Genomic DNA, 24,147 nt, shown 5'->3' with positions numbered 1-24,147 from the left:
TGTCCGCTGTGCTCGAAGTATATCTAACGTTCGAATGTAGGCGGCGAGACTATTTACTGCCTAACGGACGGACGGTGTTCCCAGTTCCCGCCCTCCAACTAAACCACTCCAGCTTCCATTCATTCGATTGCCACAACACAACCCCAACTCTTTCTCCCCAGTCACTCCGTCATCTTCCCCGTCTTGACCATCTCTCACAAACGAAGAAACCAACAATGAACCGACTATTCGGTAGCAAGAACACGGCTCCCAAGCCAACACTGGACGGGGCGATCAGCAATGTATGTGTCCCACTCCCCCTTCGCCTTTCCGGCTCACCCCTCCCTCTCTCTGACACTTTCGCATCTCCCCTATCGCTTCTCCGCCCTTCCCCTCCAAACCCAACCCCGCACGCATAACCTGCAATGGCCTGAACTAACCCATTCCACCCCCCTTTCCTATGGAAAAAACAGGTAGAGAATCGCATCTCCAGCATAGACGTCAAGCTAGCGGCCCTGAACTCGGAGCTCTCCACGTACCAGGCCAAGATTGCCAAGATGCGTGACGGGCCCGGCAAGACGGCGCTGCGCCAGAAGGCCCTGAAAGTGCTGCAGCGGCGGAAGCAGTACGAGGCGCAGCGCGACCAGTTGTCGCAGCAGTCGTGGAACATGGAGCAGGCGGGGATGATGCAGGACAACCTGAAGAACGTGATGACGACGGTGGACGCGATGAAGACGACCACCAAAACCCTCAAGAAGCAGTACGGGCAGATCGACATCGACAAGATTGAGCGCATGCAGGACGAGATGGCTGACCTGATGGACATCGGCAACGAGATCCAGGAGAGCATCTCGCGCGCCTACGACGTGCCGGAGGATGTCGACGAGGCGGAGCTCGATGCCGAACTGGAGGCCCTGGGCGAGGAGACCATGATGGAGGGCGCCATGGCCGACAGTGCCATGCCCAGCTTTCTCCAGGACGAGGTCGCGCCCCCGCAGTTCATCGATGAGCCGCCGGAGCAGAGTAAGATCAAGGAGCCTGCGGGCGGGCTTAGCTGATGGGGTGCAACCGGGGTGGGTCTCGTCTCTGTGAGTCAGGTGTTCGAACTATGGAAGCATTCGGAGTTGGGTCATGTCTATTCTCCTTCAAGATTTGGGTTGAAGCAATTTGATTCTTTTTCTTCCTTCCTTCTACTAAGCTATATACGGGGAAATGGCCGGAGATCGATCCAGGCTAGAGTCTGGCGCAACCTTGCAGTCGTAAAAATTGTCTGTCGGCTCAAGCTTCAAGCCTTGCCGAGCCCAAGGAGAACAAGAAGCGCGACGTTCATCACCACAATAATCAACCAGACAATAACAGCGATGATGGTTACGAGGAGATTGTTTTTCATCTTGACTCCTCCCGGCGCCGATTCTCCGCCCTCGAAGACCCGGTCAGCTGGGACAGTCATGTAACGGTTGCGACATGTAAAGTAGATGAGAGGCGCGCTAACAAAGGGAAGGATGACACTCAGAACCACTTGACTGGCATTTAAGGTCTTGTCCAGTCCATCCTTGCCGACGGCAGCCGCAATGATTATGCTAGGGATGATACTGATCGATCGAGTAATCAATCGGCGGAGCCAGGGTCTGATAGTCCAGTTCAACATCCCCTCACTGACCATCTGCCCCGCCATGGTACAGACGATTCCGGCAGAGATACCCGAGAGGAGGAGCGCTAACCCGAATATCAGGCCCGCCGCAGGAGCAACTGAGCTGGAAAGTAAGTCGTATATGCCCCAGAGGTCCGCGTTATCGGCCCCGGGAGTGCCATATAGTGAGGCACCTGCAACAATGAGAATGGCGCTATTCACAAACAGGGCAAATGTGAAGAGCGACAACGTAAGCTCAATGATTGAGTACTTCATGCAACCCCGGATGGCATGGATGGAGGGTCTATACTCGACCTCCCCACCGGTGCTTCCGAGGCAGACGCTTGGATCCACGTAGCCTTGAGTAACATCAAATTCTTTCAGTCGGGATTGAACCACTCCGCTGCCAAGAAACATCGAGTGAGGCATTACCGTTGCGCCGAGGATGCCACAACTTTGATACAGACTGCCAACCAACTTGTCAGGACTGTGCATACGCGAAATAGATAACGGCTCACATACCCTTCGGATTGGACGATGGCAGATGAGGGTAGGTAGCCCCGGAATACATCGCCAACAGATTGCTCTTTGATCAGCGAAAGCTGAACGCAGAAGCAAATCACAACCCCCAGTACAAGAAGCATTACGAAGATTTCAAACAGGCGCAACCCCCACATGGCCCCATTTGGTCGGTAGAATATAAGGATAAAGAGGACGTCAGCCAGAGTAATCGCACATCCAGCGACTAGAGGAATTTTGAGTAAGAGGTTGAGCGCAATCGCCGATCCAACTACCTGCGAGGACGGTCAATTGAGCATTCCGCCTAGGAAATAAAGTCAGGCTCCTTGGAGATAGTCCGTCTTACCTCTGCTATGTCAGTGGCGACAATGGCCGCCTCTGAAAAGACGTACAGAACAATAGTGACCCATTTCGGAAGGTGTTCCCTACAGTTCTCCGCAAGGTTAAGCCCGGTCACCGTGCCAAGCTTAACGCACAGGGACTGGAGAAAGATAGCAAACAAATTGGAGACGAGCACGATGAACAGAAGAGCGTAACGGTACTCTGCGCCTGCTGCAACATCGGTCGAATAGTTTCCAGGATCAATATAGGCTACTGCGATCAGAAAGCCGGGGCCTATGAACCGGGCGAATTTGACAAGACTTTGCGCCACATGCGCAGGATATGAAAAGATGGTTGATTTGAGAGAACGGCAGGGAGATCCGCTGTCTCCCCCGGGGATATGATCCCCAGGGGCGACAGAGATCACCCCACCGGGACATTTCTCCTCTATCTCGGTCTCCTTCCCGTCTAGACTATGCGGTCGATGATCCATTGCCGAGACACCTTCCTCTGAAGCGCCTCCCATCCCCGACGCGTGTCGCCTATGGACCTTAGAATTGGCCAGCCCGTTAAAGTCACTTCGGGTGGTGACGTCTGCGTTCAAGGCGGGCGGATTCTGATTCCAGTCGGGATGCTCGAGGGTATCGTCGGTGCGTGACGGGCAATTCATGGGGGGCGAGGTGGTTATATGCGCTGGCACGAGCGTGGAAGATTTGAGAAGTGAGTGTCCTGGGATTGTGTGTGATGCAGCACCAGGTGGTTAAGTGGGCATGGATTGCCACGAGTTTCGTAATAAAGATGAGGCCAGACCTACGTCGGGATCTCAACCGGAAGATCAAGTACCCTGCGGGGGAGAGAGCCCGAAACTGCCCGAATGCGGTTATCACCAGTGACACACATGGAACGAGAACGACAAACCGGCCAGATCACTTCCTGTGCGTCGGAAGTATAAAGCTGGCAAGACAGCGAGCAGAATGTGTGTTGGTGGATTTATTTTGGCGACCAGTGTTCGAACGCTAGCTCAAGGTATGAGGTGAAAGTGGTGGAGGGAAGAGAGAGGAAGGAAAGAAGAGAATTTTGGAGGCATGACGGCATGCGGCATCCCACTGGAGGCTGTTCGCGGTGAAGTGGTGGCCAAGCCTTTGCTTCTTACTAAATGCGATGGCATTTCTAGGCAACATTGAACCTGGCTTGGCTTATGATTTAGGTTAGTCATAGGTGTAGTTAGTGGTAGAGGAGAATGGGTAAGAATGATGAAGGTAACCAAGAAGTACACTGATCAAACTGATAAGCGGGAAGAGGGGAAGAGACCGATTATAAAGAAGGTTGTTGTTGATGAGAATGTACGGAGTAAGTTAACTTACTGTACATGAGTAAGGAAAAGCAGGCCATTGTTTGTCCTGATTGTCACTAAGGGGCCTAAGGAATCCAAGGTACGGCTGGGCTCCCTTGCAGCCTTCCCGCCTCAGGCGCCGCCTTTCCCCGCGATGATAATTAGCCCTTGTGAGGGATTATTGATTGGGCCACCCAGAAAACTATCTTGGAACTATAGGACAGAGTGTACAGGGTACCTTGCACTACGTGCACTACTTACCTCATTGAATAACAAAGTACTCCGTACTAAACTACGACTAGCCAGCCTTAGAGCTACGCCGTCATTAATTTATTTTTTGACGTCTCAGATAGAATGTCACCATTGTTTTCCCTTCCTACTCGTATTTCCGAGACCCAGTTTCTACCTTATTGACTAGATCCTCCACCCTATTGTGGCAATGATCCGAACTGTCACAAGTACAGAGTACTCTGTAATCAAATCTAGGTAGTTATCATATCATATCATATGGAATTTTGCCAGCCCCCCCAATAACATCATGGATCCCGGGCAACTGGCAGATCAGCCGTCTGAGAATTATGACAGATGCCATCACTTCCTCCACTATGACATCGTTTTCAGATTAGAAATCCAGGCCTCATGATGAAAATGGTCGGGCAGCAGCAGTATCAGTAGTATCAGCAGCATCAGCAGCATCGTCATCCTCGTAATCTGCAGGCGATCAGGCAGGTGATGGAAGAGGTTGATATCAATCTATCGCATCCATCAACTTCCGGCGGCGCGACCGGCCGAAAACAGGCTGGTTGCCCGGGACAACCCCGCCGCCCGCAGCATGTTTACACCCTCCGCTTCATGCGCGGCGCAGTTCATCTCCAGCCGTTTGGCTATGGCGTATGGGCTCCATTGCCCATATGCCGATTAGGTTAGACAGTGGAGGAAGCATGCTCGTTCTTCTTGCCTTGTCCCCGAGCCTTGGAAGTCTTCAAATGCCCGGCCCACCCACCTGAGGTTGGCGTTCGTTCCGGTGTGTGTGTGTGTGTGTGTGTTGCCCCCCCGTCTGCTCTTGTCGTGTCTATGGGTGCTGGCTGTCACTGCTAGTCACAGTCTAACAGCGGGCGCTGCCTTCACGCGTCTTCCTCTCCCTCTTCCTTGTCGTGTCTGGTTTGATCTTCGTCTTCGCTTCCTTGATAGATATTTCGCAATTCCTGGATCTTCTTCGATGTCTGTTGTTACCTTGAGCTGCATGTCGCTGCTGTCTCATTTCGCTTAAGACTTTCCCTCGTCTTCTCTTCGTCATCGCCGTCATTCCGCGTCGCTGGTGATCCTTTGTCTCATTGTGCTGGGGCAACTGCACCGTGAGTAATTTATGCCTAACTACTCCGTCCTTCTCCATCCCCCTACTCCACATCCATACTAACCAGATCCGCGATTTATCAAGTCAGCTCCAGGCAGAAGGGCAATTCTTCGAAATGGCACCCACTGTAGAATCCCCCAGCATCTTTGACGACGCCACCCGAAGTCCTTCCAGGCCCTCAGTCTTCCGAGCATTCTTGTCCCCGAAATCCCACAAACGGAACTCCTCGGCGGATGACGCCCTCCCCTCCAAGGCTTCTTATGGAAGCCAGTCTTCCGACGGTTCCACTACACCGCCTAGTGATGGGGCCTATGCGTCATTCAACCAACAACCACTCACGGAAATTGCCCCAAACCGGGACTCGGCAGACATAGGCTCAGCCCAGAGATCGCCGGAGAAGCAAGGGAAGAATACGCTGCACAAGAAGACCAAGAGTGCGGTCTCCCTAAAGTCTCTCAAGAGCTACATGGAGCGAAAAGAGCCCAAGCCGGAGGAAGCCCTGGATGTTGACGCACAGAACCTGAGGCCAAAGAAGGCTAAGTCGGCCAACAGCCTCTCTGCTATCCTGAGAAGGTCGCAACGCGGAAACAAGACGGAGGGTACCAAGACTGCGAGGGATAAGGAGAATCGAAGCCCATCGGATTTAGTTGACGGCATGCCCTCACCCGCCTGGGACCAGTTTGTGCCGCCCTTGTACCCCGACCAAGCTGCACTGTCTCCAACACAGAACAAGCGTAGAACCATGCAAGAGGAGACAACTCCATGTACACCCAGGGCATATGGACCGACACATCAAAGTAATCTCTGTGACTACGATCAGCAGCCATCTCCCACCCCTCGCACTTTACGAACTGAACTCAAACCGCGACCGAAATCAGACTACCTCGCTGGAAGCCGCAAAATGAAGGAAGTCCTGGCCCCTTTACAGGCCCTATCTTCCGACAAGACGGCGACGACGGACACAGCGGGATCATCCCCATCCAAGCGATTCGGAAGGCCTCGAGCATTATCACGGCCAGAGAAGGGCGAGAAAGCTGAATTTGCGCGAGAGCAGAGCCCAAAGGTCTCTCGTGTTCAGGCCGCTATATCCGCCTTGAATGCTAAGGAACAGGAGGCTGAGTTGCGGAAACGCCTAAACCCGAAGGAACTCGACTCAGAATTCGAGAAATTACTGGTGAGCTTCCCTGTAGTTGGGCACTCCCACTCAAGCAAGGCAGCTCTAATTATTGGGACAGGATGCGCGGAACATTCCTCACAACATGCGAGATAAAATGCGATCTCTGGACACCAACATCAAGGCTGATTTCATCTTGAAAGATCGAACGGAGAACACGACCCCACATACTGCTAGCAGCAGTGCGAATGACAGTACCGGTCGCCGGGGACGCAGGAAGGAGCACAAGGAAGAAAGACAGAACTACGATAGCAAAGGTTCCCGATCCCGATCCAGGAGTCGTGGTTTCAGCTTCTCTAAAGGCAGCTCGTCGCCCAAGAAGCGCCCGGACAGTGGAAGCTTCTACCGTCGTCCCAAATCCGCCGATTACTCTTTGCCCGCGGGCTTCTCTAAACTCTTGACGCCCAACGCTTCCACCACCTCGCTTTCCGCGACAGCGCCCGACACAGCTACTGACCCATCAGACTTTGTCCACTATTTAAGGGAGATTCAGAAACCGGAGATGGTAGAGATTGGCAAAGTACACAAGCTTCGAATTCTTTTGCGCAATGAGACTGTCAGCTGGGTTGACGCGTTCATTGCAGATGGTGGCATGGACGAGATAGTCCAGCTACTTTATCGCATCATGAAAGTCGAGTGGAGGTGAGTAGTACATCCGGATTTGTAAGGCAAATATTCAGATTGCAGTGCTAATCCTTCCACAGAGAGGAACACGAGGATAATTTACTTCACGAGACTTTGCTATGTCTCAAAGCTCTCTGCACTACCTCTATCGCACTCGAGCACCTCTCCAAAATTGAAGGAGAACTCTTTCCAGCCTTGCTCAAGATGCTCTTTGACGAGGAGAAGAAAGGACCCAGTGAATTTACCACCCGAGGCATTATCATCAACTTGATTTTCACTCAGCTTTCGGCTGTATCCTCGGATGAGATGGCCGCTGACCGCGCCTCGCGGATCCTCTCGTACCTGCGTGACCCTTCGCCATCCGAAGAAAACCAACCGCTGACTTTTATTGCGAACATTTACCAGTCACGTCCTTACCGAGTCTGGTGTAAAGAGGTTACGAATGTGAGCAAAGAAGTTTTCTGGATTTTCTTGCATCATCTGAATGTGATCCCGACCCCGAAGGATGAAACCCCTTCATCAGCAACATACCGAGAGCGACACTTCCCAGTCCCTCGGCCGCCGGTGCCAGCTGCTCCCTACGTTGGCGGTGTCGAATGGGATGCTACCAATTATCTGGCGGCTCATCTAGATCTACTGAACGGAATCGTGGCGTCTTTGCCCACTACCCAGGAGAGAAATCAACTGCGTGCTGAGCTCCGAGCTTCGGGGTTCGAAAAGGTCATGGGCGGTACTTTGAGGACTTGCAAGGAGAAGTTTTATTCCTCTGTGCACGATTGTCTCCGTACATGGGTTGCCGCGGCAATCGATGATGAGTGGCCGCACTTGCCTGTTCGTGAAGGACCTCCTCGCCCGGAGATTCGGTCACCATCCAAATCGCCGGTCAAGGCAGCAGGTGGAAGCCCTAAGAAGGGTCTTCTGGACGAGCCTCCCAAGCTGGAACTGGCGCTGGACGTCCCTGCCAGTACCGGAGTGCCTCAGAGCAATGGCATTGGCAATTGGCTATAGACCTTACTGTTTCGCGATCGGTGTTGGCCACATGCTACCCTGACTAGACATAGCACCTTTGCTAAGACTAGTATTTTTAGCCTGGCAGGGCCTGCTTATGCAATCGGTGCTGGAAGGTCCAACACTGCTTGATTTCATTACTTTTCTTGTCCCATCATTGTTTCTGACGAATGCGGAGTATCTGGGATTGGAAGGCGCTGGCATTTTCTAAGGTGTTTTGGGTGCATTTGTCCGTTCCATGACGGCCACGGCGAAATGACTTGACGACGGCAACAGGGCCACAGACCTGACTGGGAAATTATCTGACGTTCTTTTTTTTTTGTTTTCGTTTCTTGCGAGCATGGTCAGGCAGATCAATCGTTTTCTCCTGTTGGACAGACGCGCTAGGGCTGCGCACCTTTCACAACCAACAGTCTTGTACTTCAGGTCTTCTTGGATGTCATTATTCTATCTTTCTTGTACATGGACAAGGTAATATACAGTATGCGGGTCCTAGACCTTGTTCCCCATCCATCTTGGAGTTTGTTCTATCCTTGCTCTATGTATACCAACCGCTGCATAGCCATGACTACTAGAACCACCTACTCTCGATCTTTCTCAGCGGCGGCCTCCCTCACAGGCCTCGGCGGCGCAGGCGTGGAGAACGCCTCCTTCAACCCTCCAAAGACAGCCTTCCGAACCTATACAACGTATCAGCCCAGTCCAAACTCCACAACCAGTTGCCCAGAGCACTAGCAAGCAGAACAAAGAGGGGGGAGGGCTGCAAATAAGCCTTACCTCATCAAACGGACTCCCCTTCTCATCCCACTCCATAAACAACATGGCATAAATGAGCACAACTGTCACACACATACGAAACCCAGGTTAGCAAACCATTCATCACAGCCGTGCCCAGCGGTCCCAGTCCCAGCCCCTTTTTTCCCCATCCCACCAACCGCCATCTTCTCCCAGGGGAGAAAGAACTTACACCCAATACTAAACCACTGCACCAACTTCGTGAACTTGGTCCACTTGGGCCGGGCGTACTTCAGCGCCGCGCGCCGCCGGTACTTGCGCTCGAGCCGGAACTGGTGCTTCGGCGAGAGTTTCGACATGTCCGGGGGCCATTGGCGCTTCGGCTTGTAGGGGCTGGAGTAGGCATTTGTGTTCGGGTCATGGCCGGGTTCGGGTTCGGCGGGGATTTCGTCGGTCGAGGGCGGAGGAGGAGGGGGGTTCTTAGGGCTTGGAGTGCTGGTTAGGCGGAAGGGGGAGGCGGTGGGTTTGGGATATGTGGTGCTGAAGGTGCGGATTGTTGGGGATTGCTTTGCGGTGTTAGTTTTGAGCTTGGTACTTGAAGAGGGGGTGCGATGAGAGACGTACTTGGGGCGGCGTGGAGAGGGTGGCCATCGCCGGGCGGATAATGGGGTTATGGGTGAAAGGGAGGCATTGGAGGGGGAGGGGACGAGCTGTTGAGATAGCTGGTCGTAGGAGTGAGGTCGGGAGGAGTCGGGGGAGGCGCATTGGGATTGCTGGGTGGTGTGTTTGTTGTGGTGTGAGGGCTGAAGGATTGGAGGATTAGTTCTTGGTCGGTTTGTTCGGCGGGTGAGTTGAGGCGCAAGGCTTATTTTCGTGGGCTGGGCTGGATAGGTTATCGGGCGATTGGCTGGCAGAAAATGATGGATCGCCGGTGCGCCGAGCTCGCCGCTTTCGGTGGTTCACCGCCTTCGGGATTTATGCTTATAGTACTGTTTGTGCTTGAGGGAGAGAGAGCCTGGTATATGGATGGACTAATTGGATGTATATACTAAGCTACAAATGGCTTTTGGCCAGCATGACTTTTCGTCAAATGCGGTAATGATGTCTGTCATTCTAGAAAGGACGGACATGTTATCTAGAAGCTTATGTAGAGAGCTCTTGAATTTATCAGCAGCCGCGATAGTACTATGATACTTACTCCGTCACATGCAAGTAGAACCGGGATACTGTTGCTGGTCTCATGACGACGCTGCAGATAATCAGCCTGGTCATCGGCCAGTCAAGGATGGATCCCCAACAGCCGTCTTCACATGAATCTCCATGCTTCGGCGATCCCGTGACCCATCTCCACGGACTAACAATAATGCGGCCGAGCCTCGGTACTTTCACAGGATTACCTATTATTATTCAACAGCCAACCAGTAACGTTAACTACAGCGTTGGTAGGCCGGGGTTCCAGTTACCTGAATGACTTTCTCCACGCTGTCTCTTCCCCGGACTTCCGTCTTATAAGAGCCCAAAGGAGGCCTGCTGCATCTTCTTTCTGATCCTGCTTTTGTCAAAATATTATCCTCCCCTCCTCTTGCTGTCAGGACATATTTATCTACCTCCTTCTGTCTACATTGATTGACGTCATTATGTCCTCTCGTATGTTTAACACCCCTCCAACGCAATCCACCCCACAACTTCCAAGCTAACAGCAGGATACTAGCCCAGCAACGTCTCAGCCAGGTGGCTTCTCACTTCGGTCCCGGAGGCAAGAAAGGCGCCGCAGCCCTCACGGAGAAGCACCCCGATGATATTGTTGTGACATGTGCTCTGCGGACGGCCCTCACCAAGGGTGGAAAGGGCGGCTTCAAGGATACCGCCGCCGCCGACCTGCTGGCAGGTGTGTTCAGGGCGGTGATCGACCGGAGCAACATCGACCCCAGCGTTGTTGAAGACATCGCTGTCGGATCGGTTCTGCCCCCTGGTGGCGGTGCCACTGAGTTCCGTGCGGCAGCGCTCGTCGCTGGGTTCCCCGAGACCGCGGCTGTGAAGAGCTTGAACCGTCAGTGCTCCAGTGGGCTTCAGGCCATTGTTGACATTGCCAACGCTATCCGATCCGGTATGATTGAGGTTGGTATTGGTGCCGGTGTTGAGAGCATGTCTTCCCAATATGGGTAAGTGTCTCACCCCTCCTCATAATACCTGAGAGCGAACTGACCCCGATCCCGAATCAAGCCCCGGCGCCGTGACCGAATTCTCCGAGCTCCTGGAGAGCCACCCGGAGTCCGCCAACTGCAAGGTCCCAATGGGTGTCTTGTCGGAGCAGATGGCCAAGGACCGGAAGATCACGCGTGCGGCGCAGGACGCCTTTGCTGCCTCCTCCTACCAGAAGGCGGTCAAGGCGCAGCAGGCCGGGCTCTTCAACGAGGAGATTGTCCCGCTGCAGGTGAAGTGGACCGACCCCAAGACCAACGAGGAGAAGACCATCACCGTCAAGGCCGACGACGGGATTCGCGACGGCATCACCGCCGAATCGCTGGGCAAGATCCGGCCCGCCTTCGCCAAGGACGGCTCCATCCACGCCGGCAACGCCTCGCAGATCTCCGACGGCGCCGCCGCCGTGCTGCTGATGAAGCGGTCCACTGCCGAGCGTCTCGGCCAGAAGATCATCGGCAAGTACGTCACCGGCAGCGTCGTGGGTGTGAAGCCCCTGCTCATGGGCATCGGCCCGTGGAAGGCGATCCCCGTGGCGCTTGAGAAGGCAGGCATCACCAAAGATGATGTCGACATTTACGAGATCAATGAGGCCTTCGCTTCGCAGTGCGTCTGGTGCGTCAACGAGCTGGGCCTGCCGCAGGAGAAGATCAACCCCAAGGGTGGCGCTATCGCGTTCGGGCACCCGCTCGGCTGCACTGGATCCCGGCAGGTCAGCACGCTTCTGACGGAGCTGAAGCGGACCAACAAGAAGATCGGTGTCACCAGCATGTGTGTTGGTACGGGCATGGGTATGGCCGCCGTGTGGGTAGCGGAGTAAGTGGTCAAGGGGGAAAAAATTTAGAATGAGCTGGCTTCATGTGAATCTTCTCTCCTTGTGTCTTAATATATGAAGAGCGGGCTTCTCTTCACCTTTGTGCTCTCCACCGTTGTTTTGGATTTTCGAGTTTCTGGATCAGGTCTAATACCATTCAGGGATGAAATAGCTTCCATCCGTATCATCTGAAACTGGTCAGGTGTTTACTTCTATCGAGCTGCGTATAGATAACAGGAGCAGTGGTAAACCCAGAACCTCCAAGCCCAACCACATGGACTCCCGTGCCCATCCACGAATGCCCACAACAGAGACGAGATCTAAATCTTCCCACGAAACCGCTTAAAGGCCTCAAACACACTGACCCCCTGGCCCACAGCCTCCTTAACCCGATCATCCATCGCCACCAACGTCGGCATCGTCTCCAGAACGGCATCGAGCAGATCGCGTGGAATAGCCACCACGCCTTCCACGGGATCACAGACAATGATATCGCCCTATATTCACCACATCCCCACATCAGCAGCAGCAACAGATTAGCCAGACGCAGCCCAAGCCCACCACCCCACCACCTCCCCTCCTCTTCTTTTCCGACCTTATCCGGGGTACGAGGGAAAACATACAGGCTGAACAACCACCCCACCCACATCAACAGCGACATTACGGGCGACCGCCTTCGCCTCCGCACCACTCCCCACCGTCGACGTGCCCCGCGCCCACACGGGGAGCCCACACTCCGCAAACTCGGCCAGGTCGCGCACGCGCCCGTTCACCACCGCCCCCGTCACGCCCAGGTGCTTCATGCGCAGCGCCATGATGCCCCCCACGACCGCGCAGTGTTGGGTCGGTGGCTGGTCGACGACGACGATCGTGTCCCGGTCGACGGTGTCGACCCAGTGCGTGTTGGGCGGGAAGGTGTTTTCTGGGATGTTGGTGCTCGCTGCGGGATGCTCGGCGTGTTTGGAGATGAATCTGATGGTTGAGGCTGGGGCGATAATCTTAGGGTTCTGGTGGTGGTTTGCGGGGTTTGGGTAGGGGGCTGGGTTTGGGGGAGGTTAGCTTGCTTCCATGCTTCTTTTGTTGGTTGGGGGTTTGGTGGTTGTGTATGAGGGAGGGAGATACTTACTTAGGTCGGCGAGGTGGCCGGCGCGGGCTGGGGTTCCGGGACTTGGGGTTTGGAGTTTGAGGAGAGCGTCGGAGATCTAGTTGTATGCCGGGGGTCAGTGTGAGTGCGGGGGTTTTAGAAGGATTGATGGATATATTGTGCGTAGATGTTGCGTACGTCGCAGGCAGAGTAACTGTGGAGGATGCGCAATTTCTCTTCGAGGGTGGTGGCTGTTGACATGTTGGTGGTGGGTTGGTGTCTTTGTTTGAGGATTGGGAGAGAGATGATGATGGTGGTGGAGGTGGAGGTGGAGGTGGAGGAGTGAGATAAGTCGATGCGGGGTGAATCCGGGGGAATGGAAGAGTCAGGGGAGGTTCATGTGGAGAGCCTCTGGGTTAATTGGTAGGGGTTGAAGCGTGGGATTGAGACTCGAAGGATTGCATAGATGGCGAAGCGAACTATCGAGCTCTGTATCAAGTCCGATGGTGGATAGCAGGCCTTGATGCTTCAAGCTGCTGATTGTCGTCGAGCAGGTGGAATAACCGAGGATCGAAGAATTGACATCATTGGCAGCTGTAGAATAGCAGAAGTCATTGGAGAGTCGGATCAAAGGGAACTTCTTGGTGGGAGTGAGTTGATTTGTTCGAGTATGTTTTGTTGGAGGTATGACTTTTGCTTGTGCAGCTACATATGCTGTACATGTAAATATAGGCGGTCGACGTTTTCCTGGTATACTATAGAAGCAGGCAAGAACGTGACCGAGTTGCACCCAAACGGGTAATTCTCCACAATATCATCCATCCAGATGAACTGCCGGACACTCCCGTCATTCACAAGCTTTGACTCGACCCCCGAATCTAATTGACCTCAACTCAAACCCAGACCGAACCATGGCTGCACCATCAACGTATACTCCCGATAAGCTAGAGCGCTACCTGGAGCGCATTGGGCTCCCTAACGCCACTCCTGGTCGCAGTCGACTGGAACATGTCCGCGACTCTATCCAAAAATGCCCGCTGGCCACTTTGACCGAGCTGCAGCGAGCCCACCTGACCTCGATTCCATGGGGTAATTCGGGGCTTCACTACTCCGCGCACCACTCCATCTCCATCCGTCCGGCATGCGTCTTCGAGAAACTGGTGTCCCGTCGGCTCGACGGCTACTGCATGGAGAATACCATGCTGTTCTACCATGTCCTCCGATCGCTGGGGTACACGGTCTACCCCACCGGAGGGCGAGTGAACACGGCAGCCTCCGATGCATCGACCGACAGCCGCAACTGGTTCTTTGTAGGCATGTAAGTGGCGCGGCCGTTTCCCGTTGCATGCTGTTGCGAATCCAACGCCGAGAACTCATGCGCAATGTTACACCACAGGGGACACATGATCCTGATTGTGACCATTCACGGCGGGAAATACGCGGTATGGCTGCTGAGATCCCGAGCACAAATCGGATGACATCCCGACATGGCTCTAGGTCTACATGACGTTGCTAACCCTCGTATCGGACAGGTGGACGTCGGGTTCGGCAATAACGGGCCTACCTGCCCCTTGCCGCTGCAGCATGAAAGTGCACGGGTGAATGTGGCTCCCTCAGAAATGCGGCTCATCTACGATACTTTGCCCGAGTTCGTGGACCAGACGCAGAAGGTCTGGATTTACCAGGTCCGCTATACGCGGGACAGCACCTGGATGCCCATGTACTCGTTCTCCGAGGTGGAGTTCTTCCCGCAGGATTTCGAGGTCATGAACTTTGCCACCAGTCAGCGGCGAACGAGCTGGTTCACCCAGACGCTGGTTTGCACGCGGATGCTGCGTGATGACAGCGGACAAGGAATTAAAGGGCTCTGTGTCCTGGCCGGAAACACAGTGAAGGTAAGGGTAGCCGGGCATTCGGAGGTGGTCGAAACCCTGGAAAGCGAGGACGACCGCGTCAAGGCTTTGACCAAATGGTTCGACATGCACCTTCAAGAGCATGAAATCGAAGGCATTCGCGGCTTGGTTTCTCAGATCAAATAGAATGTTTAGACATTTTTTGGGACTTTACCGTAGCAGCGAGAAAAGTCGCTGGCTCGGCAATAATTGTACAGATAATAAAGAAAGAGGTAATTCTTTCTAACCCGAGGCGTGGATATTTCTCTCAAAGCTAATGCAGGACGAACAAATGAGGCACAAATAGGAAATTGCAGACATGGCGCGGGGGATCGCCTTAGTAAATCCGTTTCTCGAGCTGCAGCACAGGTCAGTCACTTGCACAGGAGAGCGCACATGGTGATCAAAAGCAAGTAGCACTGTACCTTCCAGGGGTTGTTGAGTTCGAATCCCGTGGGGGCTGTGGGGTTGGCCGATTGACCTCGGAATATTCCTGTCATTCTTTGGTCTCTCTCCATCACTGCGGCGAAGTCAATCGTTAGCTCTGTAGCTCCTCTCCAAGACGTAGATCGCGCATGCGTGAAAATTCCGAAAATCGTTGATCATGGATGGGACGGGATCGTTGAGGATGGATCACATACTTTGCTGCTCTGCTGTTAGCGCGCAAGGTCATTCAATCGCAAGAAAGGGGGATGACCTACTCTATCCCACAGGTCAAGGTTCCAACGCGGCTGCTTCCAGCCGTTGGCATAATACTTCACAGCCCAGATACCACCAGCACCAGCAGTGAGGGACTGTCACGTCATGATCAGTCAAATCGAGCGCGAGGACGAATTGCGGGACAACCGTTGGCAGAACCTACACCGATGATGATTCCAAAAGGAAGCAAGGCCTCGAAGGGGACACCCATGATGTGCAGAGCTAGTGTAGTGAAGCGACAGACGCAGCGGGTAAACGCGGGGGAATTGAAGTCGTGGAGGAATTGACTGGCGAAGTTGAAAGCCCGCCGGAGGTTCGAACTGGAGAGTCTGGCGGATGACCCAAAGCGGTTTAGGCGGGGCGGTGACCCGGCCGTGGATGAGTCAGCAGCGGCACTCAACCTCACAGGCACAGGAGAAGCAGAAGGGGCGAATGCGTAGATTCCGGGAAGTCGCCTGTAGACGGCCTTCTTCAGCTGCTGAGATTCTTTCCTACGGTTCTTGCTGTTAGACTCAAGGTACATTGGCTGTGCTCGTGGGAGAGGTATGTTCCCCCGTATCTGACGCTCGACGCGTTCCATCCGCCATTGTTCCATCCCGCTCCTCTCCCATCTTTCCCTTCCACTGACAGCTGTTTTGATTGCGCCTGCGCTCAACTTGTTAACTTTGGGTTCTCAGCGCAACTCCTTTACTCGCCGATCTCCAAGTCGCATTCGCTGGCGCCCCAGGCAACTTGTTCTATGATTTCCCATGCCCATTTTCTGCGGCGCCAGATGATTGTCTACATTCGCGGGGAGCCTGTATAGTTTCAACTGCTGGGCTGCATACTGCCTGCTACGGATCCCTCTATTTTCGATTTGAAGTTTCCGAGACAATTCAATACCCGTTGGTTCTGGCGACCGTCGTAACCGCTGTAACACAACATGCCGGCAATAGTGCCGCCGGTCGATGACGACCTGGACAAGAACACCCCCACGGATTTGGTGGACAGTGAGCAGGATGCTGAAGGGGAGGAGGACACAGATTTCTATCAGATGGACCAACAGTTACAGGACGCTGTGCACCGCGCCCTTTCGGGCGAGCCCGTTGAGGACACTTCGGCAGCTGGCCCTGACGAAGAACTGGATGCTGAAGGTGAAACCGATCCTGAGATGGACGTGAACGGCACCCCGCTTGATGCTGAGCCGGTTGGCGCCGTGAAATTACCCAAGGAAGTGCCGGCCGAGGACAACGAAGATGTGGTTTCGGGCCCAGCAGATGCAGAGGCAGAGGAAGACCCTGCTTCTGAGCATCGCAGCGACAGCGAGCAAGAACAAGATGATGCATCGGGTTCGTCGTCAAGCAGTCAGGAATCGGACGATGAATGGGAAGGAGAAAGCAATGACCATGAGGATGCGGAGGCGGAGAACACGGCCCGCGGCAACTGCATGTGAGTCTAGAACCTCAATCTGGCTGCCCGTGCCCCTGAAACACCGTTATCTAATATGAAATGTTTTGTGTCTAGATTCTGTGGCCAGGACGAAGACAACGATCCTAGTGAAGAGTATGAGGAGTATTTGACTTGCGGAGTCTGTGGCGATCATTGTATGTTGGTTTCGCGGCCCCATAAATTCTCCAGTCCCGGTTGTTGGACGATCCTTACTGACTCGGCAACCCGACAGCTCACCGGCAATGCGCCCGGGAACAGAGTGCGTTAGACGACGCGGAAGGTACCCGAGCTCATTCCTGATCAAACCACTTATTCACGATGTGCTAAATCATGGTAGGACCCAGTTCATGGCGATGTCCCACCTGCGTCCGGGAGAAGCTGAGGTCCAGCCCCAAGGAGAGCGCACCGGTGCAACGTAAGGGTCGAGCTAAGAACATGCGCAAAGAACTGCTGCCAGCTCATACTGGCGAAGGTGGCTCTGACTTTCATTCGATCTTCAACACAGTAACAGTCAACGATGAACTCCTAAACAGCTCTCGATCGCTACGAAAGAGGAAAGCCCTTTCGGCGTCAGTGGAGGTTGATGAGCATGCGCCTGTCCTACGTAAAAGGCAACGGCAGACTTCACTGCGCTCCGATCGGGCAATATCCCGCGACATGGGCGAGGTTGTTGATGGCATGTCTCCAGTTCGAACGCGCTCTCGGCGTACACGTAAGAGTGGACAGGAAAATTGCCGCGTCGTGCTGAAGCAATATGGGCGTCTTGTCCTAGCGTTTCGCTTAGATGAGTCTAGGTTGTCCAAAATATTCAATCCTCGCAGCAGATCTCAAACGCGCAACCATCGGACTCCTAAGCCACCCCCACCTATTCCCGAGCCTCAAGCTCATTTTGCTCCTATAACGCCTGCCTCCTACTACACCCCGTTTTACTCTTTCAACGACCGCGAGATGGATGAGTCAAAGTCTAAACCTTACGGAGGTATTCTTTCCGAAGTTGATGCGGATACTTCAAAGACGTTGCCGACCAACCTGGATCGGGACAAATTCGAAATAGCCCGTCACAAGGCCGAGGAGGAATGGCAACGAAGAGTCATGCAAACCGAAACCAGCGGTGAAACCGTACAGCATGCGTCACAGAAGGTCTCAGGTCCTCCGTCTAGGATCAAGTACATTAATTTCGGGGGCTATGAGATTGAGACCTGGTACGCCGCTCCCTACCCGGAAGAGTATAGCCGCAACCGAGTCCTTTACATTTGCGAATTCTGCCTGAAGTATATGAACTCCGATTACGTCGCGTGGCGGCATAAACTCAAATGCCCGGCGAAGCACCCTCCTGGCGACGAAATCTACCGGGAAGGGTCAATATCAATATTCGAGGTAGATGGACGGAAGAATCCGGTCTACTGCCAGAACCTCTGCTTGCTTGCAAAGCTGTTCCTGGGTTCGAAAACTCTTTACTATGATGTAGAGCCTTTCCTCTTCTATGTCATGACCGAGTACGACGACCTGGGATGCCATTTCGTTGGGTACTTCAGCAAGGAAAAGCGCCCAAGCTCGGCGAACAATGTCTCGTGCATTCTGACGTTACCCATCCATCAGCGGAAAGGTTATGGAAACCTACTGATTGACTTTTCTTACCTGCTCACACGCATTGAAGGAAAGACAGGGTCGCCGGAGAAGCCCCTGTCGGATATGGGGTTGGTCTCCTACAGGAACTACTGGCGGCTCATCTTATCCTACCTACTACGAAGCCAAAAGACCCCTCTCAGCATCGCGGAGATCTCGGAACGAACAGGCATGACAGCCGATGACATTGTGTCAGGTTTGGAAGCATTACGTGCTCTTGTGAGGGATCCTGTGACCAAGACTTACGCTTTGCGCCTTGACTACAAATACTTCGAGGAGTGCATTCAAAGTTGGGAGAGCAAGGGATATGTTCAGCTCAATCCAGACGCGCTCGTGTGGACACCGTACATCATGGGCCGAAGCAATCAGTCACAATTCGATCGAGCCCCAATGCATGCAGTGGCGCCCCGTGAAGGGTTAGACGAAGAAAGCGAGGATGTCAAAGAATCAGGTGACGAGGAAGAGCAGCCACTATCCACTGATATCGACCTGTCAAAGGAAGACAGCACAGCTCCTCCAGTCATGAATGGGATCGTTGACCCAGAACCAAAGCAAATTCCGCATGAGCCGGCGGGACCTCCTTCTACAGATGCACTGATCCACAGCAATGGCTTCCGCCCGCCGCCCATCACATCCGCAGACTCCAATACCGCGTCTGAGACCAATCCCACTAATGACATACCCGCGTGGAGATTCGAGATTTGGCCACCGGTTCAGGCTCCATCTTACAAAAAGCGCCCTGGCCGACCGTGGGGAAGTCGGACGAACCTCAAGACGGCTTCGACCCCGACTACCGTTCGTACTAGCGGTCGCAACACTCCTCGCAGATCATCGGTGCTGGCATCCATGACTCCCAGTGCGAATCAGATGAGCGTCCGCCGCGGCCGGAGTGCCAAGCTCATGGAGTCACCCGCTGCCGATCCAGGCAGCGTGGAGCCAAACGGCACTGAGAATGAACGAGGCAAGGAGATCGAGAACATGGCAGCCGGCCACTTGGAAGAGATGTCTCCGACCGCGATGCCGTTGGAGACTGAAAGCCAAATGGACCGCACTGATGGTGATGATGCAACGCCTACGTTGAACGGCAGCGGGGAATTCCAGAATAGTGCGGACAACGAAAGCGTCGAAAATTCCAAACTCGAAGCCCCTGTGACGGTCAATGGTAAAAGCACCGAAAAGAAAACCAAAGTCACCAAATCGGTGAATCGGAAATCGTTGGTTGAGCAGCTTGAAATGGTCATTCCTGCCGACAATGAGAGTGTTAAAGCTCACGAGAATGGCGTGCCAGAGCAAGCAGTAGCCAACGGAGTTGATGCAGATGGTGATGTCGTGATGGAGTCATAATCCTTTGCTGGTTTGATGAACGTTGACGAGTGGACTGCATATTCTCACGGGTCAACTTCAGAGCAGTTACCCTGGAGAAGGGAGAGACTCGCGGTATTATGCATTACTCTTTTGGAAGTGGATATTTCATTTTAGTCGCCGGCTTCATGGGGGAAGTATGTTTTCATGATCAGGATTGTTGGCTTCCTGCTTTTCTTGTACTTTGCAAGCACGGCGTGGGCTGGAAAACCCGGAGTTTTCTTTTTTTGGATTTTCACTTGTCAGTGCACAGAAAGAGACGTCTTCTTACGATGACGTGTCCCTCTTAGCCTTCTAGCGATTGAATCTTCCCTTTGAGCCTGGGCATCTGTTGCTATCATTGGTTCGTCGTCCGTCATCTGAGCGATTGGCCTGTTTCATTTTTCTTCTCTTCTTCTCCCACAGATACATTGCTCGATCTTTGGTCAACGGATTTGTTCCAGGCTGGAATCTCTTTTTTTCTCATCTGAGTCACTTTCTACTTATCATGTATTGTAGTCCCACGGGATCTCTAGACAATGTGACGCTTGCGAATCGCTAGGATTGTCTCTTTCTGCGCTCCACCCAGCGAAGGCAACGCTGCTGGCTCATCTGTGAGACAAACCCGGTATAACTCTATGGTTCCTGAATCCTCAGGGCTCCGATCCCCGTGTATTCTCCTGAAGGGGTTCAATTCCGAAAGAACTCCGCTGTCTTCTGCAGTTGTTGCGTGGCCCTGTCCATATCAATGGATGGATGGATGGATGGGTGGATGTATGTATGTATGTATGTATGTGAGCATCCCTTGGGTATCCCACATTATTGGAACCTTGCCGCTCCCAACATGCTGGTACTTGAACTACTTAATGCTCTGGGTGCTTGCCGTACTGCAGACTGCACCGGCTAACGCCGACTTCTTTGCACTTGCGCTCCCAGCTCTTCCTGTCTCTATCGCCTTGGATGGTGTACAGGACCGACAGCTGGCATTATGTTATATTCTTAGTCGGACAGGCATACTCGATCTGAGTAGGGAGTCACATCAGCTCCCACCCCGGAATCATCGCCTGGAAGGACAGTTGCGCTCGAACAGAATATCCGCATCAGAGAACCGGGGGACGGGAAGGGCGCGGACGAACCACGCAAAAGAGTGTGGAAAGTTTCTGTATGCTCGACTACGACTACATGGCTGAGACTGAAGGGAGGATTCACCGGATATGCCTGCTCGCTAGTCGGAGTGGAGAATTCTCGGACGGGATAGGCCTGACTACCCCCGACCGGGGTAGAAAGTACTGAAGCCAGCAGCTCCAGCAGCAGTAGTAGCGCTGTGCAAAGATTCACGGCCCACATTCTTACCGAGTCAGTTAGAGATCAGGTGGTAACTAAGCCCCGTAAGTCAGATGGTGAGATGATGATTTGCTGGGCGGACCTACAGTGCTAGTACCCTAATCCCTAAGAATTAACGTAAACTACCTTTTAAAGGCAATAAGATCCAATGCCGGCGGAATGGCCTGACCGACATACTTTTCCTTCCTTCACGAATGCGAATGCATGATTCGAGGGTGCGGAAAACACTGAAGTAGAATAGAGTTCGGCCGCGCATGCCCCGAAGGGGACCGGGGACCAAATCCAGGAATTGGGATGGTGCATGCATGGTGGATTTTGATTTGGGGGGTGGGGGGTGGGTGATAGTTGGATGTAGTGTATGTACTCTACGAAGTACTGTGCTTATGAAAAGGTCTGGACAATGGTGCACGATGTTGTGCTGTACTGTGCGTGCATTGGGTACGGTACTGTATATATGCCGCAAGTAAGTTTGAGTTGGGCAGAGAAATAGCTGGGACGTGATTCATTTGCCATGATTTAACTAGCTGGCTCTAGCTAGTCTTGATGCTTCGGATGATCGATGGATGGGGGTGTTAATCTACTTACCGGAGTGTAGGTGTCGCCACAAGAACTATCTGATTAAGCGAAGGGACTCTTTTCCGATCGGCCTCCCCTCCCTCCCAACATTCCCTCCCCTCTCTGCGATCTTATCTACACTACCTACCCTGGGTGAACACCCAAGCATGATTCGACGTTTCGCTGGGAGTTTGGTGCTCAACTACGGTTGCTCAAGCGGGTTGTACGAGTTGATTCATCTTCTTGTTTGGTAGGGCGCACGCAGTTTTGGAGTGGGACCACCAAGACTTGACTATTCAAGTACGGTGCAGAAAAAGCCAGGTCGAGTAGCCGAGGTGCAAGGCCCGGATTTCGACTAGGGAAAAAATAAACAGTCTCGCCAATGCACTTCATGCGCCCGAATAAGGCCGGCTGAGGTGGCAATGCGGCGTACAGTACTTTCGTCAAGCATCCGTGAGACCTGCAATAATAACGAGTGTTATTATTCCAACTACCGATGCCACGTGATTTCCGCACGGCGTCGATAGTGTCTGCTGCATATAAGCGGGAGAGCTGTGCGATGATGTCGACGCTTGGGAGCCATGGAGCTCGGGGCTACTGCATTGCCCAGATAAAGTAGGAGGCCTCAAACCCCGCCCTACCTGTTCACAAGTGCAGGAGCTAATTGAGAGATTGTCTGGAAGTGTGGCGGACGTGGAGACAATAATGATCGTTGGGATATTTGATTGTGGCGGTGAATTGACTGGTTCTGCAGCCTGACATTCCTCTCCTATTGAGGATGTGAAGGAAGAATCCTTCCCGAAAGAGGGTGAAGAGCCATGTGAGCTCAACCAAAGAGGAATAGGATGATCGCTACGGAAGAAAGAGATCGAGAGGGGAAAAAAGGTAAAAAGGCAGAAAAGGGGAGAAAGAAGCAGAGTCCGCCCTCCGTACTTTGGACAGAAGTCTCGAACCCCCCACGTCTCGATGATAAATCATTCGATCGCTGCTGTGAGAGGCGTCTTAGCTGGCATGATATCTCGGTTTCCCGAGATGATCTGTCAGTCAGGTCAAACCTTTTTCGTTGTCCACTTCCCTAATAAGGGTAGGAGTTGGACTTCGACCGGCCTGGGCCATCTGATAGGTCTGGGGTATCGTAATTCGTGAGCTTCTGAGGAGATTCTGCCATCGCGAGTGTTTGTCTTGATGATGACGTTCTTGCTGCTCTTCTTGTTCGACCACGCAATTGTCATGAAGGAGAGTCGGATCAAGCTAGTCAATTGATCTTCCTCAACCAAAATCCTCAGCGGGACCGACCTGCCAGGGGGGCACAAAAAACCACGAAACCAAAGTGTTGAACATCCATGGTTCAGAGGAAGGAGAGATCAGGGCGGTGATCGCAGGGCCGGAATAAGCATAACGGTAGCGTAGATTAAGCGCTTGGGCAAAGTCTGGTTCACACTGGGGATGGTTGACGGTCCGCCTGTCAACAATACCCGGGAACGGTTTCGCGTCCCCGTGCGAGAGTTCCTTAACTTGTTCTGGCCCCGAAAAGGCAACCGAACACTTCATCGTGCATTTATTTTTCCATCCCTCCCTTGCCAATCCCCCTCCAGCCCCACCTTGAAGCAGATGTACATCGACGAAAGAGGGAAGGGGGCGGTGGGAAGAAATTCCCTGTGGCAGAGTGTTCAGCAGTGTGGACGACCAAGACAAGCACGTCCGTCCAACTTCAAAACTTGTCTTGCGAAAGGGAAATCAAGAAAAGAGCCACACACCTCTCCCATCCCATCCCTCATATGCTGCTGTCAGTCCTTTTCTTGGTCTTCTCTCCACCCTGACTCAAAGACTTGACCACCTTCGTTTGGCAAAGTTCAACCAGATCGCTGTGGAAGTGGAGTGGGAGCCAATTGCAGCGGAGGGAAGTTGAATCCCCATAACAGCCCCATAAGTTAGCCCACTGTGGATGTTTGTCGTGTTTCTCCTCTGTGTGCGTGTGGCTTTTTTTCTGCCGGTATTGTGATTGTTCGCCTGGCGTACGGCTGGCCTGGTCTGGTCTCAATTCAATTGACCAGCAATACGAACTCAATAATATCCAACAACAATAAGAACAGGGGATAGATCTCGATCGAGGTCACTCGGATCCCCTTAGTCCCCTTTAGAGACGATTAACCCCGTCCACTACTGGCTCCGTCACAACGTGGCTTCATTGACCAAACGGAGCTTCTTCTGAAGTCCTCCGTAGGAGAATATAATTGTTGGAGAAGCATCGCAGTCGGAGACTTGCTGACAGGTTCCCTCCCCGTATGGCGTCGACCACAAGCCCTTCTTCAAACCCCGACCATACGGTCCAGTCCTGGATTGGAGTGATGCTGGCTCAATTCTAACCCGTTACACGAATCTGGTCTTGTTTTCCCTCTCTTTCTCTCTCTCTCTCTCTCTCTCTCTCTCTCTCTCTCTCTCTCTCTCTCTCTCTTCCCTCGGATAATTCACTTGTTCTTGCTTG

General features: G+C 53.2%; 11 protein-coding genes across 11 annotated transcripts; 6 read left to right on the top strand and 5 right to left on the bottom strand.

Annotated features, from left to right (window-relative positions):
• Window positions 1-215: 215 nt before the first annotated feature.
• BO82DRAFT_407524 (putative SNF7 family protein (Cta1)) lies at window positions 216-1,037 on the top strand (the record flags this gene model as incomplete). Its single annotated transcript, XM_025639636.1, has 2 exons — window positions 216-281; window positions 453-1,037. 2 exons carry the CDS (start codon window positions 216-218, stop codon window positions 1,035-1,037), a joined length of 651 nt encoding a protein of 216 aa, XP_025486224.1.
• Window positions 1,038-1,046: 9 nt separating this feature from the next.
• On the bottom strand, window positions 1,047-3,268 carry BO82DRAFT_219209 (NRAMP family metal ion transporter). Its single transcript, XM_025630767.1, has 3 exons — window positions 2,475-3,268; window positions 2,132-2,403; window positions 1,047-2,075 (listed from the first exon to the last, which is right to left on the bottom strand). Exons 1-3 carry the CDS (start codon window positions 3,117-3,119, stop codon window positions 1,265-1,267), a joined length of 1,728 nt encoding a protein of 575 aa, XP_025486223.1. The 5' UTR covers window positions 3,120-3,268; the 3' UTR covers window positions 1,047-1,264.
• Window positions 3,269-4,748: 1,480 nt separating this feature from the next.
• On the bottom strand, window positions 4,749-5,308 carry BO82DRAFT_359544 (uncharacterized protein). Its single transcript, XM_025636604.1, has one exon. It carries the CDS (start codon window positions 5,173-5,175, stop codon window positions 4,888-4,890), a length of 288 nt encoding a protein of 95 aa, XP_025486222.1. The 5' UTR covers window positions 5,176-5,308; the 3' UTR covers window positions 4,749-4,887.
• On the top strand, window positions 5,252-7,942 carry BO82DRAFT_297298 (uncharacterized protein; the record flags this gene model as incomplete). Its single annotated transcript, XM_025631944.1, has 3 exons — window positions 5,252-6,310; window positions 6,372-6,952; window positions 7,015-7,942. 3 exons carry the CDS (start codon window positions 5,252-5,254, stop codon window positions 7,940-7,942), a joined length of 2,568 nt encoding a protein of 855 aa, XP_025486221.1.
• Window positions 7,943-8,547: 605 nt separating this feature from the next.
• On the bottom strand, window positions 8,548-9,078 carry BO82DRAFT_256726 (uncharacterized protein; the record flags this gene model as incomplete). Its single annotated transcript, XM_025630910.1, has 3 exons — window positions 8,548-8,622; window positions 8,720-8,781; window positions 8,910-9,078. Coding segments are annotated over 3 exons (306 nt in total), but the record flags the coding sequence as incomplete, so codon positions are not given.
• A 1,236-nt stretch (window positions 9,079-10,314) lies between these two features.
• BO82DRAFT_369725 (3-ketoacyl-coA thiolase peroxisomal A precursor) lies at window positions 10,315-11,699 on the top strand (the record flags this gene model as incomplete). The annotated part of the gene is made up of 3 exons (XM_025637180.1): window positions 10,315-10,324; window positions 10,389-10,839; window positions 10,901-11,699. The coding sequence occupies 3 exons, from the start codon at window positions 10,315-10,317 to the stop codon at window positions 11,697-11,699; spliced, it is 1,260 nt and encodes a 419-aa protein (XP_025486219.1).
• Window positions 11,700-11,828: 129 nt separating this feature from the next.
• On the bottom strand, window positions 11,829-13,474 carry BO82DRAFT_359539 (RraA family protein). The gene is made up of 4 exons (XM_025636603.1): window positions 12,976-13,474; window positions 12,820-12,895; window positions 12,317-12,732; window positions 11,829-12,190 (listed from the first exon to the last, which is right to left on the bottom strand). Exons 1-4 carry the CDS (start codon window positions 13,036-13,038, stop codon window positions 12,014-12,016), a joined length of 732 nt encoding a protein of 243 aa, XP_025486218.1. The 5' UTR covers window positions 13,039-13,474; the 3' UTR covers window positions 11,829-12,013.
• Window positions 13,475-13,688: 214 nt separating this feature from the next.
• BO82DRAFT_297259 (arylamine N-acetyltransferase family protein) lies at window positions 13,689-14,816 on the top strand (the record flags this gene model as incomplete). Its single annotated transcript, XM_025631941.1, has 3 exons — window positions 13,689-14,080; window positions 14,174-14,219; window positions 14,310-14,816. The coding sequence occupies 3 exons, from the start codon at window positions 13,689-13,691 to the stop codon at window positions 14,814-14,816; spliced, it is 945 nt and encodes a 314-aa protein (XP_025486217.1).
• A 190-nt stretch (window positions 14,817-15,006) lies between these two features.
• Window positions 15,007-15,579, bottom strand: BO82DRAFT_379147 (NADH dehydrogenase [ubiquinone] 1 alpha subcomplex subunit 1; the record flags this gene model as incomplete). Its single annotated transcript, XM_025637671.1, has 4 exons — window positions 15,007-15,027; window positions 15,095-15,189; window positions 15,367-15,463; window positions 15,532-15,579. 4 exons carry the CDS (start codon window positions 15,577-15,579, stop codon window positions 15,007-15,009), a joined length of 261 nt encoding a protein of 86 aa, XP_025486216.1.
• Window positions 15,580-16,158: 579 nt separating this feature from the next.
• BO82DRAFT_219000 (putative histone acetyltransferase) lies at window positions 16,159-20,084 on the top strand. The gene is made up of 4 exons (XM_025630764.1): window positions 16,159-16,796; window positions 16,872-16,951; window positions 17,029-17,076; window positions 17,134-20,084. Exons 1-4 carry the CDS (start codon window positions 16,291-16,293, stop codon window positions 19,764-19,766), a joined length of 3,267 nt encoding a protein of 1,088 aa, XP_025486215.1. The 5' UTR covers window positions 16,159-16,290; the 3' UTR covers window positions 19,767-20,084.
• A 28-nt stretch (window positions 20,085-20,112) lies between these two features.
• On the top strand, window positions 20,113-20,990 carry BO82DRAFT_219120 (uncharacterized protein). Its single transcript, XM_025630766.1, has one exon. It carries the CDS (start codon window positions 20,402-20,404, stop codon window positions 20,951-20,953), a length of 552 nt encoding a protein of 183 aa, XP_025486214.1. The 5' UTR covers window positions 20,113-20,401; the 3' UTR covers window positions 20,954-20,990.
• The last annotated feature ends 3,157 nt before the right edge of the window (window positions 20,991-24,147 follow it).

This window comes from Aspergillus uvarum (genome assembly GCF_003184745.1).
Source record: "Aspergillus uvarum CBS 121591 unplaced genomic scaffold BO82scaffold_97, whole genome shotgun sequence".
Taxonomy (NCBI): domain Eukaryota; kingdom Fungi; phylum Ascomycota; class Eurotiomycetes; order Eurotiales; family Aspergillaceae; genus Aspergillus; species Aspergillus uvarum.
This window is presented reverse-complemented; position numbering and strand designations above follow the sequence as displayed.